The 17,348-nt window shown below is 38.4% G+C and overlaps 2 protein-coding genes across 2 annotated transcripts; one reads left to right on the plus strand and one right to left on the minus strand.

Moving 5' to 3' along the window:
• The first annotated feature begins 2,666 nt into the window (after positions 1–2,666).
• On the plus strand, positions 2,667–8,363 carry bsdc1 (BSD domain containing 1). The gene is made up of 11 exons (XM_074692018.1): positions 2,667–2,744; positions 3,391–3,445; positions 3,779–3,895; positions 4,062–4,229; positions 4,485–4,539; positions 4,922–5,037; positions 5,192–5,260; positions 6,476–6,560; positions 6,653–7,141; positions 7,242–7,345; positions 7,443–8,363. Exons 1-11 carry the CDS (start codon positions 2,734–2,736, stop codon positions 7,470–7,472), a joined length of 1,299 nt encoding a protein of 432 aa, XP_074548119.1. The 5' UTR covers positions 2,667–2,733; the 3' UTR covers positions 7,473–8,363.
• A 3,086-nt stretch (positions 8,364–11,449) lies between these two features.
• Positions 11,450–16,265, minus strand: LOC141806467 (gap junction beta-4 protein-like). Its single transcript, XM_074692019.1, has 4 exons — positions 16,150–16,265; positions 13,699–13,909; positions 12,992–13,293; positions 11,450–12,895 (listed from the first exon to the last, which is right to left on the minus strand). Exons 2-4 carry the CDS (start codon positions 13,867–13,869, stop codon positions 12,556–12,558), a joined length of 813 nt encoding a protein of 270 aa, XP_074548120.1. The 5' UTR covers positions 13,870–13,909; positions 16,150–16,265; the 3' UTR covers positions 11,450–12,555.
• Between the last annotated feature and the right edge of the window lie 1,083 nt (positions 16,266–17,348).

The following is a 17,348-nucleotide window of genomic DNA, read 5'->3' on the forward strand; positions in this document are numbered from 1 at the left end:
TATGGATATTAGTCTTGGTTCACAAGTAACATAACACAGCATCAGTGTGTGGAAGTTTGTTTTCAAACATTATATTGCATCATCACCAAATTGATTCTATTTAATGTCGTTAAGTACATATCATTTCAGATCCTTTCATTTTGTCAAATGATAAAAATAAACTAGAGAAGTTGCATTTCCTTGCAGCAAATGCGTTGAAATGCTGAAGCTGGAAAAGTTTGAATAAAAGTGGAAAAAGCTGAAAATGTAAAACAAAGGAACGAAAAAATGGTAAGGAATTTGAGGTTGATACAATGAGTGGATAAAGAAAGTGGATACAGTGGAAATGTAAATCAGCCTACAAAAGTTAAAATAATTAAATAAAAAGAGAGAAACTGAACAGTGAAATCTCAAAAATGAAGAAGAAAGCAGAAATCTATGACTAATGTGTTAATGGGATGAAGAGAATAGGACCAGTTTAATATGTGAACAGAGTCTCTAGTCAAAGTCTGCAAAAGGTAGAAGCAGTTGAAGTTGAAGGAGTTGCAGTGGATCAGCAGATTATTTCAGTCTCTGTTTTTGATGGTGAAATGTTTTAAATAAAGTTTAATCATTTAAAAAGTTTTAAAAAAGGGTCAAGATGTAAACCAGTGCTGACAATGTGGAATGGAGAGAAGAAGTAGGAGAAATAGGGGGAAAAAACAGTACAGAGATTAATGCAGCACTAGTAATAGAAGAAAAACCAGCAGTTTGAGAATTATAAGGTGTGGCAAAAAGTTGTATGAATAGTGGAGCATGTAGATTAAGACAAAGGGGGAGGTATGGTATTTTAAGTAACTGAAGTACATGTGTGTCTTTGTTCCTTGATGTTTTGATTACTTAGTATAAACAGCTGTGTGTGATGAAAGGCTGTCATGTTTGAATCCTTTGTCGCCTTGTCTCTGTTTTTGATGGTAAAATATTTGTGTGTGTGTGTGTGAGTTAATCATTCAAAAGTAAAGAGGGTAGAGATGTGAAGCCTACAGCATTTTGTGATATAAGTAGAAGAAGATGCAGTAAAAAGGAGCTGTGGATCCATGCAGGGGTGAGAAGATTGATGGAGGACTTTAGAAATGGTGCCAAAGTCTTTAAAATGTCCAAACAGTGCAAACTTGTGTGTCCTGTGTGTGTGTGTTAGACTGTATCTGCATGTCTTGTGACACCCAGCAGAGATCAGCTGTTGCCATGGTGATCACTACTTAAATCATAACGAGTAACAGATGTTAGGAACCCTACTCCTTCAACAGAAAGCTCTGGGATTTCTGCTGGGACACCCTCTGAATCTTCTGTCACAATTTAGTAACAGAGTGAGATTGGTAAAAAGCGAGCACATCCTATGAAAGCCAAAGCTTTGGGGAACATGTCAGTACAATTTTGTATAGATAGACGTAAAAGAGAGAGGACGGTGGCAATTTCAAAAACGGCCTCGAAATGGTTCTGACCAGAAATGTTCGATCAAAGTCCCATAGTATTACATAGGAGCAAAAGCCAAGTTAGGTCGACAGTTGGCTGCATACTGTCCAAATGGTACAATCTTTTGCTGAAATATCACCTTTGTTAGAAGCAGGAGGACTCAGGAAACATTCTGATGCCTTTTTTGTTTGATTTGAGTCAAGTTTGAGAATTTTATGGCAGGTTAATCGGCAGTTTTTTTCAGTAGCAGCAGCTGCTTCTCCCACTCAATTTGAAAACATTCCGCCCTCTGAGAGCAGGAGGAGAGGTGAAAAGAGTGAAAAGTTTGTGTAGCTTAGACAGTGAAATCTCAAAAACAGTTGAAGATATTAAAAAAGTTATTACAGATATCAGTAGTGGAAAGATCAGTGAACATTTTAAAGCAAAAATGAAGTCTGTAAGTGGGAGTAAGCTGAAGTTAGAGCTTGTTGAAGTTGAAGCAGATTTTAGTCAGAGGAGCTGAAATTTCCCATCTGTTTAACATAGAGAAATTTTTTTGGAAAAAGCTGAATAAATCAAAAAGTTTAATAGTTAGAAAAGTGAAAAGATATAGCACACTATTCCTAGACAAGCTGAATAGTTTAAAAGTTGAACGGTGAAAATCGGACAAAATTTGAAGGCTGTGAAAAGGTCCAAAAAACGTACGGAAGAATAAGAAGAAGTGGAATAAAGTCACAGGATAACAATATGTTGAAATGCTGAATCAGCATTTCAACATAACAAGTCGGCCTATTTTTGAAAGCATTCTTGGTTAGAACTTTTTTCCACCCCTGTCTTTATATTTTTAAATATATAGTTATACCTTGCTGTACATTATAATACTTAATTCTAAAAGATGTATGGGAAAGCGATATATATTGGACCCTATTTTAATAGTCCGGGACCTTTTTAAGGCATGCCCAACTACATTTGCTAGTTATGCAGCACACAATCAGTACGCTGAGTGCCCAGGGTGAAGGGATTATTTAAAAATGTTATGAGCATAACACAAATAATACAAAACTGTGTCTTATATTTGCTTTAATAGCCTGGAACATCCGAAATACTTTGCCTTCCGCCCCTTCTCTTTATTTCTTTTCCTTCCCCTTTTTTAAATCCTTTTTTTTAAATTTTAGTTTATCGCCCAATCAACAACTCCGTACTCCAGTCCGATATGTGGCGGTAAAGAGCCTTTGAGCCGATGTGCCAACCCCCCGATCAGTTTTAAGAACGAGAAAGCAGAAGAAGAAGTTTCTTGAATACTGATGATGTCACCGTCTGAAGATGGCTGAAGGGTGAGAGTGAACCAGCAAATGACTTTTCATTTCAAAATATAACTTCAAAACAATAAGCACATCCGATTACACGTGCTTGGCGTGTTTTTTGTTGTACTATTATTTCCATATCAGGCGTCATTTTTCATCGCAGCACTTTGCTGCTCACGGAATCAGCCCAGGAAGTGCATTTGTTTACCTTAACTCAGATGGCTTTAGCGTTAGCATCGTCATTGTTGTTATCACAAATATTGGTTGTAAATCGACCGAAAAACTTGATGGGTCTATTTATTTGTGTGAATATGCCTAGTTTGTTTGACTGTTTGTTCGTTTTGCTATATTCCGTGTTCGTTCTCAGCAGTCGCACTTAATTATCTCTTTCGACAAACAGCTGACGTTAGCTGACCCACAAATCTTGCTAGGATGCTAGGTGTGTTTGCGTGCGTGTGTACGTGCGTGTGAGCGATCCTGTGAGATACACTGAGGAAGTAAATACTTTACAGTACACCAGTACAGAGCAGTACACCTTACAGAGTTTATTTTAAGTGACGATCTATGTAGACATTCAACTTGGTTCAAAGCACCTTCAGTTACGTTTGTTCAACCGTCGCTTCAATAGTTTAGCCGAGAATGCTTGCTAATTCTCGAAAATTCCCTTCGTTTACAGAGAAGGCTGGTGGGGAGGCTGGCTTCAGCAGAGCTTCCAAACCGTCAAAGACAAGGTAATCCTCATAAGCTATTCGTCAAGAGTAAGGAAATTTATCTCGGGTCAAGAGCTGGAAAGGTTTATGCTAAATTTCAAGATCACCATTTGCATGACAGTGTGATTTTAAAGCTACTGTCTGAAAAAGAAGTGCTGTACATTAACCAGCAACATCAAATCTAGTTGAGCAAGATAGAAAAAAAGCATAAGAGATAGTAGTTCTTAATATTGTATATTTTAATGTATCAATGGCAAAAGCTTTACCAATCGCTTTCTTCTGGCTTTGTTTCTGAGCAGAAATCATTGTGAAGGTTATAATGTTGACCCTGTATTTTATGAATTTAATTTTCAGTCATCTGAGGCCTTAGAATTCCTGAAGCGAGACTTAACAGAGTTCTCAACTGTAGTACAACATGACACAACCTGCTCCATTGTGGCTACAGCCACTGCTGTCAAGAACAAGCTTGCGGTAGGTTTCAGCCCTTGCCTTGTCACTGATTTTTTTTTTTTTAACTTCCTTGAAGTGATCAAGTGCAAAAGAGTGTCAAATTGATTGATGTGTTTTACATATCTTGTTCAATAAAAATTTTGGTTTCCAAGTACCTGTTCTCACCAACTGGTCTATTGCTTTTCAGGTTGAAGGTTCTTCTGAGACCACAGAAAAGGTAAAAAAGAGCCTCTCTAGTTTCTTAGGTGTAATAACAGACACACTTGCTCCGCCCCCGGATAAAACCATCGACTGCGATGTCATTACGTTGGTGGCAACGCCAGCTGGAACCACAGAGGTCTATGACAGTTCTAAGGTGAGTAGGACTTGCCTGTGTTTTTGACCAGTTTAAACCTTTTGTTGCTGACAGAGAAAAGAGACAGCAGAGCTAAACATGAATATCAATTTTTTGGAAATGAATGCTTTTAATACAGAGCTTTGGTTTGATGAAATATTGTAAAATGTGTTGATTCCAGATAGAATTTTCTTGTATTGAGAAAAAAAGTATTAAGGGAGAGTAACTTACACAAAACAAACCACAGTGTCAACTAAGCATTTGTTTTTTCTGTAGGCACGTCTCTACAGTTTGCAAGCTGACCCTGCTACATACTGCAATGAGCCTGATGGTAAGGTTGTATGACAAAGTATTCCAAAGCCTCCACCTCATTGTTTGTATGACGTTATCTATGTTATATGTGTTGTTAAAATATAATACAGTTTCCTGTCCTTTTGACTGTAGACCTTTGAACTTTATAGTTCTTTTTATTACCATCAATACTTCATATCTTTCACAAATGCTGTCCTCACATCCAAAAAAAATTAGCATCTCTTTAATTAAATATGTTACTGCTGAAAAATCATGCTTGTCGCAGCACCCTATGTTTAAAAAATTGAATACCGCCTTTTTAAGATGATAGATGGATGTTTCATGCTTTGTCATCATTCTCGACATTCTTTTGCCCTTGATTTATTTCAGGGGTGATTAAAAGATGGATTGTCTTTATGCAGGTCCCCCAGAGAAGTTTGAAAACTGGCTTTCCACTTTCTCACTGGAAGAAAAAAAGAGAGAAATCTCTGAACTTCTGGTTAACAGTCCCTCTATACGAGCCCTCTATAACAAAATGGTATGTGTTACTGCTGGCTTAGACAATTACTGTCTGAATTTCATCATTACATCATTACATAGCTTTTTTCCCAAGTAGCTCACGAGGAGTCCTTGTTTTGCTGTGATTAAGTACACTGAACCAGATAAGGACAGCTCACTTTTTGCCTTCATAGGTTCCAGCAGCTGTGGCCCATTCTGAATTTTGGCAAAGATATTTCTACAAAGTCTTCCAGCTGGACCAGGTGATCATATGTTTAACTGAAAACTATTCCAAACATGCCAAGTTGTCAGTCCTATCATTTTTTTTGTCTTGGGTTCCACCTAGTGGCTGGTTTTATAACTGCCTTGTACTGCCATGTTTTGTTAGGAAAATACAGAATATATGGAAGAAACTTTGCAACAAGAAGTAGTTATCTGTTATGGGATGTTAACATTTATACAGAAAAGTAATTGAGATTTCAACGTAAAATATGCAGAGTCAAACTGTATTAGGTCTGGATAGTTAGGAAGATAGGAGACACAGTCAGGATCACATTTCTGTGTCCATGGTTCTTTTAATTATGCAGCTTATCTGTACAAGTCTGTTTAACTCATATAATAGTTGCCACTGCAAAGTGTAGTATAATGTGCAGTTGATGGTTGGTCACAGGGCTTTGGAGTCTAATAGAGTGAGGAGTACTTTAATGTAAATTGGAGAGGTTTTGTTAGTGAATTTAGAATGCTATCAAAAAACAAAGTTTTAAAATATTTGTGATAGAATACTAATGGACACAAATGTTCTTGTTTGACCTTAATGGGCAGAGTGCAAAAAGATAGAGGTAAAATATGCTTTGTTGATTCTGATGTTGAAGGACAGTGTGCCAAAAAGACCATTTTTGCACACTTCAACTTCAACATGTAGCACCTCCGATATGCTTGTCATGACTTTTTTTTTTTTTTTTTAAGATTTTCATCTCACTCATTTTTCTGTCAGTTTCCTGATTGTACGGAAAGGAATATCTCGGCTGCAGGGCTCATTTACATATAATTTGAGTATTCAAATGAGTGTGTGGACAAAGAGGGGTCAGAGACTCCAATGTGTGCTTAATTCTACACTGATTGGGATGTACAATGGAAATGTGCTTGGATTCATTTGCGCACAGATTCATACATCTAAGTATATTTTTTTTGAATGGTTTCATTAATTTTTAATGTTCGGCAAGTTTTGGGGCACTTTGTGACCTGAAAATATAGGGTTTATTGTGGCATAGAAGGATAGACAATGAAAAATAACTGTCCCAAGGGTTCCAATAGGGCTGGCTGACCTTTGAGGTTAGGCTGAGGCCCAAGTTATGAATTTCTCACATCTTGGTAATACATTTGATACTGCACGATTTATGAGCCCAGCTGTGTTTCACTTCTAGAAGCTCTTTCTCATCTGTAGAACCCTTTTTACATTTCATTTTGTGTGATTTTAGGAAGAAAGCAGGAGATTGGCCTTAAAACAGAGGGCTGAACAGACTTCGCACACAGAGACCCTGGGCTGGGAGGAGGAGGAAGAGGGTATACAATACTTAGTTTTACATTTTTTATGTAGTTTTATAAATGAAATAAGATCTACTCTCATGTTTCTAATGTCTGTCTATTTCTGTTAGATGACTTTGTTGGTGCAACAGTGTCAACTTCTCACTCCTCAACCAAACTGGATAACAAATCAGCCGATCTGCCCCTGACTTCAACATCTCCTACAGAAACAACTCTGCTTATCCCAGCCTTGTCCTCCTGTGAGGAGCATGATATCCCCCACTCAGTAAGCAGCGATAGCCTTAGCCAGCCAACACAAGTGGAAGTGCGGGCAGAGCCTGTTTCCACAGAGCTAACCCAGAAACTAACAGAAGCTAGCTTGGAAGATGCCAAGGTAAAGCCACAAGAATTGCAGCAACCTTTGAACAGGGACTTGCCTCTTGATGCCCAAGAGGAGGCTGTAACCCTACAAGCAGTCAGGGATGATGGGGCACCAACGCGGACTCTTGCATCCATCTCTAAACCAGTGACGGCAAAGGACGAGGGGCCACAGGATCTGAGGGTGTTTGAGCTCAACTCTGACAGTGGGAAATCTACGCCCTCTAACAATGGCAAGAAAGGTATGAAACCTTAAAGTCTGAATGTTAAGAAGTGGTGAAAACAGGAATAAGTTTGATGTGAGGACTACAAAAGTTTTTGAATTCATTTTTCCCTCTCCAGGGTCCAGCACAGATGTGAGTGAGGACTGGGAGAAAGACTTTGACCTTGACATGACAGAAGAAGAAGTCCAACTGGCACTCTCAAAAATAGAAGCATCTGGAGAGGCAAGTATTGAGTTAGCTTTTATTGTCATCACATTAATTTAAATGTAAACAAATGATAAATATCTTGTTAACCTTTTCCTTTATACATTTTCAACAGCTGGATGAGGACTGGGAGAACTGGGATTGAGGGAACTGCAGCAGAAATCCTTTCCCACATTGGAAGTTGAACCATGCTTAACATGTTTTAACTCTGTCCACACTGTCACCAAGTCATTATTATCAGGACGGTACTTTTGACCATTTTTGTACCATATTGGTAAACTTGTAAAAAAAATAGGAGACCAAGGTAATTAGCATTGAACTGCTATCTTAACCATCAGTGCAGCGAGGGTGTTGGCTCAGGCAAAGCTATGTTTATTTCTTAGGAAACTTCTGGCTCAGAGATTGAGAGTAGCCAGTCGTAGAATGATGTTGCCATGTCAAAAGTGTGTCAAACCTCTCTCCCTTTGTCTTTGTAACATTCATTCATTGTGTATGTTACACGCTTTGCATTATCTTGCAGGGGAAAAAGAATATATGGCAAATGTTAGTTCAGCATTCCTCCTTCAAAGATGAAATACTGGACGTATGTCTTTTGAAATAATGATGAATTGATTTGACTCCAAGTTTCTCGTCTTTTTTTTTCAGCATTTTCTTGTATGTGTAAATTCCAAAAGGAATGTTTTTCCTACAAGGACACCTTTCATTTTGGATAATCTGTTCATTCTAAATGTAAAGTTAAATCTTCTGTCTAGATTTTCTTTTTTTCCACAGGGCAGTAATCTGTAACACTCAGAATATGTGCGACTTAACTCCTTACCCTTCACTGTATCAAAGAATTTAACTGAAAATATGATCAAGACTATATGCTCATTTGTCATTTTTTGTGTTATGCTTCTTGGAGTTGATTATTAGTTTTCACTTTTTGGGTCAATGAAATGATCAGATTCTGATGGGGCTGTTGATGTGAAATTTTTTGCTAGATGTTGGTATGAACTCGAGCAATCCGCACATAAAAATAAATCAAAGCATAAATTTCCATCGAATAAGTTTTGTGTCATTAAGTTATATTTCTGATCTTCAGTTAATTTCACAGATTTTCCATTGTATTTGAGTTGGTTGACTCATGGTTTCTCTGAAACCAATCGAGTAACCTTGGCTGTGTATTTGGGATTATTGTCCTTCTGAAATGCCCACAATGGTAACATGCCAGCAGGCTCTTATCAAGAATGTCTCGGTACATTCCTCCATTCATCTTCCCTTCACCTTCACCTAAATGAACACTGCCAATACTATAGATGAAATGTAGCCTCACACATATGATGTTCCCACCTCCAAAGTTCACCATTGTTTTAGGGCGATATGCAGCGCCATTTGTCCTCCCAACATGGTGTGTGCTTAGACGTGTGAAGAGTTTGGTCTCATCCCAGTACTTCATAGACTTGTCCAAATGTTGTGCAGGAAACTTAAATCTAACCTCAACAACCTTCTCTTCAGCTGTGGTGTCTCCTGTGCCGAGCGTGCATAGAGGCCAAGGTGGTGAAGTGAATTGCTTTGTATTCTTTGGAACAACTGTGCAGCGTGCAACTAATTCTGAAACAATTGTACCTGCTAATCCTGAAGCTGATTATATTCTGACAAAAATTATGGAAGGACATTGCTGGTTTATGGTAAAATGACGTGTTCTTGGCCTCACAGGCCCACTCCCTCTACAAGCAGCCGCCTCTGTCTCCCTGATCCTGTGGAAAATAATTCTGTATTGTTAGTGTGAGCCTGATGTTTACTTAAAGCAATAGCTTTTGGCAAGAGAACAGCATCTAAAGCAGCCAAGGTGGTCGTAATGCAGAATAATGTTCCAAGATGAGCCCTCATTACTCAGGGATGGTGACCTGTCCTCACCTGGGAGCATTAACAAGAGGAAGGCAGTGGCTACTCTGCCTCCTCTGGCGGACCCTCCCTGTTCCAGTCCGGATGCCTCACTTCCTTTTGTAGACACCAGCAGGTAGCAAGTCAGGCTGTTTGTGCTTTTACTGTGCTGTCAGCATGCTCTGCTTTTTGGCTTCTATGTTCACAGCGCTTGGCCTCAGAACAGGATACCAATAATATACCAATAATGTGTATTTTATATAGATTTCTAAAAAGCACAAGATCTAAAACAGACTCTTGCAGTTCACCCTCAGGGATAGAAAAATTAGCGGAAGTGGATCCCAAGATTACTGCCTGCCACCTGCAAGTATTAGTCCACATAGCCTTGGGAATGACAAAAAATGGCAAGGTAATGTTTATTGACATTTAAGGCAATAACAGTGCCTTTACAAAGAGGTATAGCACTAACAGCAATATGAAATGACTTAATTCATTCATTTTCTGAACCACCTATCCTATTCAGGGTCGCAGGTGGCTGGAGCCTTACCAAAAACTATTTTCCTGGAAAAAAAAAACAAATCAAAACAAAAAACAAACTGTAAGTCTTTGAGTTGTGAGTTAACAAGTGAAATTTTAGTTAAGCAGTACAGTTTCAAAATTACCCTGGCCTTATTTGAGCCTCTATGCAAGTGAGCATCAAGTACAGATTTTGTACTGATAAATTTAAACTGAATTAAAAAGACCTTAAACAATGTTACACATTGAGCAATTGGTAAAAGTGGAAAAGAAAGAAAAGGATCTGAGTCGTCTTTACCACTTGTTTTATTTGGATTTATTTTGTGAAGAGTAGATGGCTGTGGTCTGAACTGATTAAGGCTAAATTTTATCTATTTATTTATTTATTTGTTCATGTACATACACCATGTTTTTTTAATAATAAATGAACATTTCTAACTACTTATTTACAACATTTTCATTGCAATATATACAATACAAAAATATTCACAACACAGGTGTTTCTCAGCACATCAACCAAACAAACATAAAGTCACTGTACCTTCTCAGCAGGTGTATCAAAGTTCAGTCAGAGCAGGTTAGATCAAAATGTTTCCTCTTACAGTAAGACTACAAACAGAGGTGTTATGGACCTAACAGCCTCTCCAGCCAAGCCCAGCAACATAGTGTTTGCTGTCCTTTACTGAACCCAAGTCAAATGTGAAACCAAATATACCAATGGTTATTCAGAGAGTTACTTTATTTTCCTAATGGTATATTTCTATATATAAAAAAATAATTACATGTAATTTTTCAGATTCCTGAGTGTTGGTAACAGCATTGCGCAAAATATGTCAAAGAAATTATAAAACATGTAATAAAATTGTACCATTGATGTGTAACCTGAGCCAATTAAGTCTGAGATAATGACCTCTTATTGCTCTTATTGATGAATATACAACAGAAAAATGTATAAATGAAGGTTTATCTTTTAAAATGTTGATGCCAAAATGTCCTCCAGTTCTTGAATGACCTATTTACTAAAAATTGGAGTAATGCAGCACAACAGGATTGTTGTAGAGGGGATGATCAAACAGCCAAGAATGGAGAGTTTTTCAGGCATCAAGGCCAATCAGTCAGATTTCCAACATGTATTCAGTCCAAGTAAAACTGGAGCTGGAGGAACAGGTTTAAATACCAATGAATTGTTGCTGTGAAGCTAAGCTAAGTTCTGCCCTACAAAGCTTCCTGTTTGAACTCTGACCCGTTTTAGAAAGAAGGAATAAAAGATCACATATACATGGTAGATTATGCTCTTTGCCTTTGCGATACCTAAACTGCTTGTCAAAAGCAAAGGGCAGCATGTGCATTTTTGGGGTCATAGGTCACATCATGGCAACAGTTTTCGTCCATAAATAAATTCTATAAGAGAAGACATCAAATATGTACATTTACACTACTATAAAAACAACAAATTTGTCTGGAGGGACCAAAAACTTGAAAGCTATTTTCTCAGTCTCACCATTTGCCCAGTTACTGCCCTTTGCCTTTGTGGGGCAGAGCTGACTGATGTGGTGGACAAGGAGCATTGGGCGAGTAAAAAAGAAAAACTGTCTAGGGGCAGGTGAGCTGGGCAAAACTTTAAATGATGTTAACAAAAGCCAGCGATATCTTTCATGGTGGAAAGAGTTAAACCTAATTTAAAAAGTGAATTCTGCCTCTGCACTTTGTTTATTATCAAAATGAAATATAAATGTTCAAATGAATACAGGACACTCAAAACAGTAAACCCCAAATCCTGGACATTCCTCAGTAGAGTGTTTGCACTGACGTCAAAATTTGGACAGTTACCTAGATGCACGGCCATATTGGAGATACAGGAATGTAAACATTGAATGGATCGTGATAGAGGTGCACTGTCAAATAGAATTTCAAAATGTCTTATCTGCAAACAAATAATAAAAAACTTACAGGGCACACAAACATTTATCAAGGACTCAGCGAGCCAGGTTCTGCCCTCTGTATACTATCCAAATATTGTGAGCTGCCTTGTTTGTACTCCTAGCCCATAACTAACTCTTCCTCCCAGCTCTGGAATTAGAGGAACAATCTATAAAAACCTCAAAACACTCCATGATAACAACACATTTCTCACAAAATGTTTTCTGAATTGCATTGCCAACGTTTTTTACAACTCTTTTCTCTTGGCCCACATTGTGGTTTCATTCAAATAAACATGACATTGATGACATCAGCAAACACAGTGAAAGCTGGAGCTGTTGATACTTTGGATGCATAAGGCAGGAAGGTTGCTGAGACATCAATGTCAACATGAGCGCCTGAGAAACAAAATGCTATAAACAGACTCAGACGTTGTCCAGATTATTGCCTTAGAAATCCACTATCCACTATCGGATCTGTTCTTCAGACAACTGTTTGCACTTCTCAACCCAATTTGTGACAATTTGTGGTTGTCAAATGTTTTTAAGATGTTTTTTTTCTGTTAGTGCAGCTAAAAATGTGGCAATAATTGATCTTTTTGTGCATCAATACTCCAATGTACCTGTGAGCTCAATTCTGTTCTGTTGTGACAGTGCCTCCAACATGGCCAACTTCCAAGCTGATGACGTCACATGAAAACGCTCTATGGACAGGACTACAATGACCAGATTGGAGCATCCTTTTTCCTAAAAATCCATTAAAACATACAGTCAGCCTGTATCCCTCCAGCAGAGATTCATGAACTCTTAATGTTCCAATGGATCACAGGGATAAACCCTCCAAAAGTCTTTTTGCAGCCACCTTGTTCTGGATTACATGATCCTCTGGTGTCACCACTGATTACAAACACACCCAGTGACACCTCAGTCCTACAGTGTTGTAGTTACACCAGCTTCTCTGGCCTTGTCCCTCCTGTTTAAACTCATCTGGCTGTCCAGTGTTGGGTCAGTCTTGCGGTACTGGGACCTGGGTAGGGCCATAGTGGTAAGCTCATGTTGCTCAGCAAACAGGAGCCTCTCATTTTCCCGGCGGACCCGCAGCAATTTGGAGATGCGCTTTCCTATGAGATATATCATCTCACAGATGCACATAAAGATGCACAAAGCACTGGATATAACCATGAATAGCATGAAGATCTTTTTCTCTGTTGGACGACTGATGAAGCAATCAACAGTGTTGGGACATGGCTCGAGTGAACACTTGGATAATCTGAAATTAGAGAAAAACAATCTCTTTTAGATTTTATACTTCCCAGTTGTGTTTCAGAAAAAATAAAGAAGTTGAAAGATATTACACAAGCCTTACCTGGGCAAGTCATATCCATGGTATATTCGGTACAGAATGTAGAGAAAAGATGTGTCAAACCCAGCCTTGAAGACCAAACTCAGCAAATAGGTCCACCACAGCCCTCCTCTCTTTTTGCCAGGGTTGGCGTAAAGGTGAGAGCCATGATGCAGTTCCACGTATTTCCTGTCCTTTCCTTCTCGGAATTTAACGTGAGCCATCACCATCAGAGATGGGCATGTGACAAAAATCAGCTGCAGCGCCCACAGACGGATGTGAGAGATGGGGAAGATGTGGTCATAGCAGATGTTGGTACAGCCAGGCTGCAAAAAGAATTGTTTTCAAAGTTAACATTTGCTGACATGGCTGTAGTGTCAATGAAATGATTGCCTGTACTGGTCCGTGCATTCATGCCAGGAAAAATATTAAAAACAAGAGTCGTACAGAAAAAGAGAAAAGGGTTTCTCAGTAAAAAAACAGATCAATTCTAAACCACAGGTGTTACTGCTGTAATGAATGATATAGTGCCACCGTATGCTATGTTAAAATCTTTGATAAGAAGACCTCCTTCAAGTGTTGTCTGACCCTATAAGGATTCTATTTCGCATAACCACCCACTAGTAATACATAACCAAGCCATCTCTCAGCTTCTGACTTAAGATACAAAGGTGTTGGCTGGAAAAAATGGGTTAAGAGTTTTAAAAAGCAGCACCATCACTCCATCTTACCTGGCGAGTATTGCACACAAAGTCTTTGCTCTCATCACCCCAAACTCTCTGTGCTGCCACCACAAAAACAAGGACACGGAACACAAACACCATGGACAGCCAAATCCTCCCGAAGGCAGTGGAGTATTTGTTGACTCCACTCAACAGACTCTCCAGTCCCGACCAGTTCATCCCTGATCCTCAACTGGCCCCACAGACCGACAGCCAAATCCTTTTGAAGAGAGAGACAAAAGGTTATTTTCCCCTTTAAAAAAAACAAACAACAAACAAAAAGACTAACTCCGTTCATACTCATTGACTAAAGTAATATTGTTAGTACTTTTAAAGGACTTTGCTCTTTAGTTTGATAATGGTTTCTATTTGGACATACATGCTGTCTACATAATTCCCAAACCAAATGGATGAAAGGTTTCATGAATATGTCTGTTACATAAAAACTGCATCTAAAACAGATACGTTTTTAAATATCACTCATTAAATTCATTGTCTGAAACGAACAAACAATCAAAAAAAACATACGTCAGAACACATGCTGGATGCACTTCCTGAGTTTGTTCTTAAACTTAGTAAGACAAACAGAGTTATATTCTCACAAGTAAGATTACTACCGACTCTAACTATTACTCTCTAATTTAAGCTTAGTACTTGTAAGCCAGAGAAGAGGTGAACAGAGAAGAGTAGAGAACTTAAAACATTTTTGTTACAAACAACTGCGGTGGCATCTTTTTCCTGGCAGTGTCCAAAGTTAACCAACTATTCATACCAGTACTTCTATTGCCCTTTACATCTGTTTGTCTAATCTCTAAAAAGTTGAGTGACTGACTAAATAAATAAGTAAGGTAACTACAGTTGAAGTCAAAATGATTAGCCCCCCAAATAAAATTTTAGGATTTTTGTAAAAATTTCCCAAGAGCTGTAAAACATTGCATTTTGAACAGATTTTCTAAACATCCTAGTTATATTTTGTAAGCTAACATTATTTTACTTTGCGAACAGAAAATAAAGTTTCAAAACAAAACAAACAAACAAACAAACAAACAAACAAAAAAAACAAAAAAAAACAAATTTTATTGAACTTTAGCACAAACCACTGTTGTGCAATCCTGCGCTTTAACGTTGTATTACTCACAGCTTGTAATCACTCAAGGTCAAACTGAGGATTGTCCTACCATTTACATTAAGTTTGAACTCCCCATTGAGGGTTTAGGCAGGAAAACTGGGCCTGGGTCGTGGTTTTATCACCTAATGTGACAACGAACCAAAACATTTTGAACCAATTGAACCCTTGTGAAGAACTAGCTCCAGAAAACCAAAATGAACCTTATTAACTGTCCTCCACAAAGCCCTGACTGGAGTCTCAATGAAATCTGAGGGGGCTGGACTGAAGAGGGTCTATGCCAGAAGACCATCAGATCTGGAGCTCCTAAGAGTTATAATAGAAGACTGGACTGGGATTCCTCAGGAAATGAGTCAGACACTGGTTACAAACCACAGCAAACCACTGCATGCTGTTACCCAGCAAAAGGACTCACATCTGGCTGTTAGCTTCAGGGTGAGTAACGATTTTGACCCTGGTAGTTTTAATTTTTTGTTAAATAATTTGTTCTTTGTGTGAAAAGAGAAATAATGTGAGCATCCAAAATAAAATCAGATGTTGGAAAAACAGTAAAAAATTGGGTGAAACTTGGAACAATGAAGTAACAATAATACAACTTGATTTCACTCAGATATATCACATACATTTATATAAGGGTGAATAGGGTTTCAGTGACAATAATGCTCACGATGATAGTATTTCTTACTTTACCTTAAAGTTAACATCAGATGTAACAGTAACAGTAACAGTTATCGATTCAATTAGCATATCACATCAGAGGAATCATGGGTAACATTTTGTAGTTATCTGCTACCAATACATGAAAGCCACAGAAATAAAGTTTTGGAAGGAGGAACATTTCTTAATCAGGAACAAGCTAAAGCTCCACTTATCTGTATTTGCCACATGTGCATGTGAGGGTAATCTGAACACTGGAAACATTGAAGATTAGTTAGTTAAAGTTAGGATTCGTTTAATAAACAATAAATGGATGGTAAAAAGATTCCTTTATGCTCACAACCCACAGGACAACTCCAGTTTCCATCTTTATCATTTTTAAAATCTTCCTAGACTATTGTGAAATTAAAAGCATGGCAGCACCCAGGTTTTATTTGAAGAAGCTGTGTGATTGTTCATAACTGTACCAAACTTAAACATGTTGTTTTTGTCATAGCACAGAAAGACTTTCCTCTCATGATGAAAGTTTTGAAAATTGGTAGCTGTCCCTTTACTTCCGTCTCAGCTTTCAAGGAAATTCAACAACTGTTATTTGCGTTGGAATGAACACTCCTGTCTACTACAGTTTGTTCACTAAAGTCACACAGTAATTTGATTGAAATCAAACTAAAGCTTACCTATAGTTGAATCCTGGTCAAAAGTCAAATCCAAACAGGCACACACAGGCAAAGATTACGTAAAAAATGTAAAGTTTAGTGAAGGAAATGAAAAGTTTCCAGTTCTGTTCTCTCCATGTCTCTACTTCTGCTTTTTTGCCCTTCCCTAAGAAATCCTGCCTAACCAGATTCAGCTGCTGCTACGTCATTCCTTACCCAAACACATGCGCGCACACACAGAAACTTTACATGTCCTGTCCTGTCTGTGCGCAAAACAGCAGAACTCTACTCTCTTCAACTGAGGACAAAAGAAACACCCCGTAAAAGTGAATGAAACCACAGGGAGACAGGACTTCTATCAAGAATGTCTTTATGTGTAAACATTTCTGTGCAGACAGGTCCATGTATTTAGGCTGTGTTGTGAGATTGTTTGCGTCCAGGGAGACAAGTAAAGGAGAGAGGGAGAGAGGGAAAAAAAGTTGCCACACCCTCTCTGTTGTAACATAGAGTACAGTCTGAATCAAATGGGCTTTAAAGAGTCTTCATGTGGTGGAAAGATAAACAGAATTAAAATGCCTTTATCAAACTGGCAAATGTTCTGAATGAGTTTCACTGTCCAGCCCTCTTATAGAAGTGCAGTGAAAAAACAGCTACAACAGAGGGTGGATAAGTTCTCAGATGTGAGCACTCAGTAACCACTTGCCCTTTCAGGTAAGCTCATGAGGTCATGAGGGGCAGTTTCTAAAGAAATGACAACAAAGGTCAGACACAAACAACACAGTCAGATTAAGAAAAGCAAAAGCTACAGGGATAATAATCGGCCCTCACCACTTTGCATATCAGGACATGTTGCGGCTGGATCTGCCTGTGCATGCTGCAGGGGCCTGTGCAAATTTCAGTGCTAGTAGATGAGCCCAGGCCATCAGAGCAGTGGCGTACCCAGAAATAGATCTGTGGCAGGACCTAAATAAAAGTGGACGGACTGCACAATAAATTTCATCAATAGTGTAACAGCATTCAGTGTTACAGTTGGCTCTGCTCCTGAAGTTTTTGAATTCTAGCAGTGTGAAAAGAAAAGAGACCTATACAACAAAGCCATACAACAACCACGAAAGATGTATTTGGTTTGAAAAAGAAGAGAATAATGGAAGCTTGGGGGTAGGTCAAAAATAAAAGATAGCATTAGTAAAGTATGTTCTATTCTATTCTAAATATATGAC

This window comes from Halichoeres trimaculatus, unplaced genomic scaffold (genome assembly GCF_033239565.1).
Source record: "Halichoeres trimaculatus isolate MK-OKI-2021-1 unplaced genomic scaffold, fHalTri1.1 fHalTri1_scaffold_17, whole genome shotgun sequence".
In the NCBI taxonomy this organism is placed as follows: Eukaryota; Metazoa; Chordata; class Actinopteri; order Labriformes; family Labridae; genus Halichoeres; species Halichoeres trimaculatus.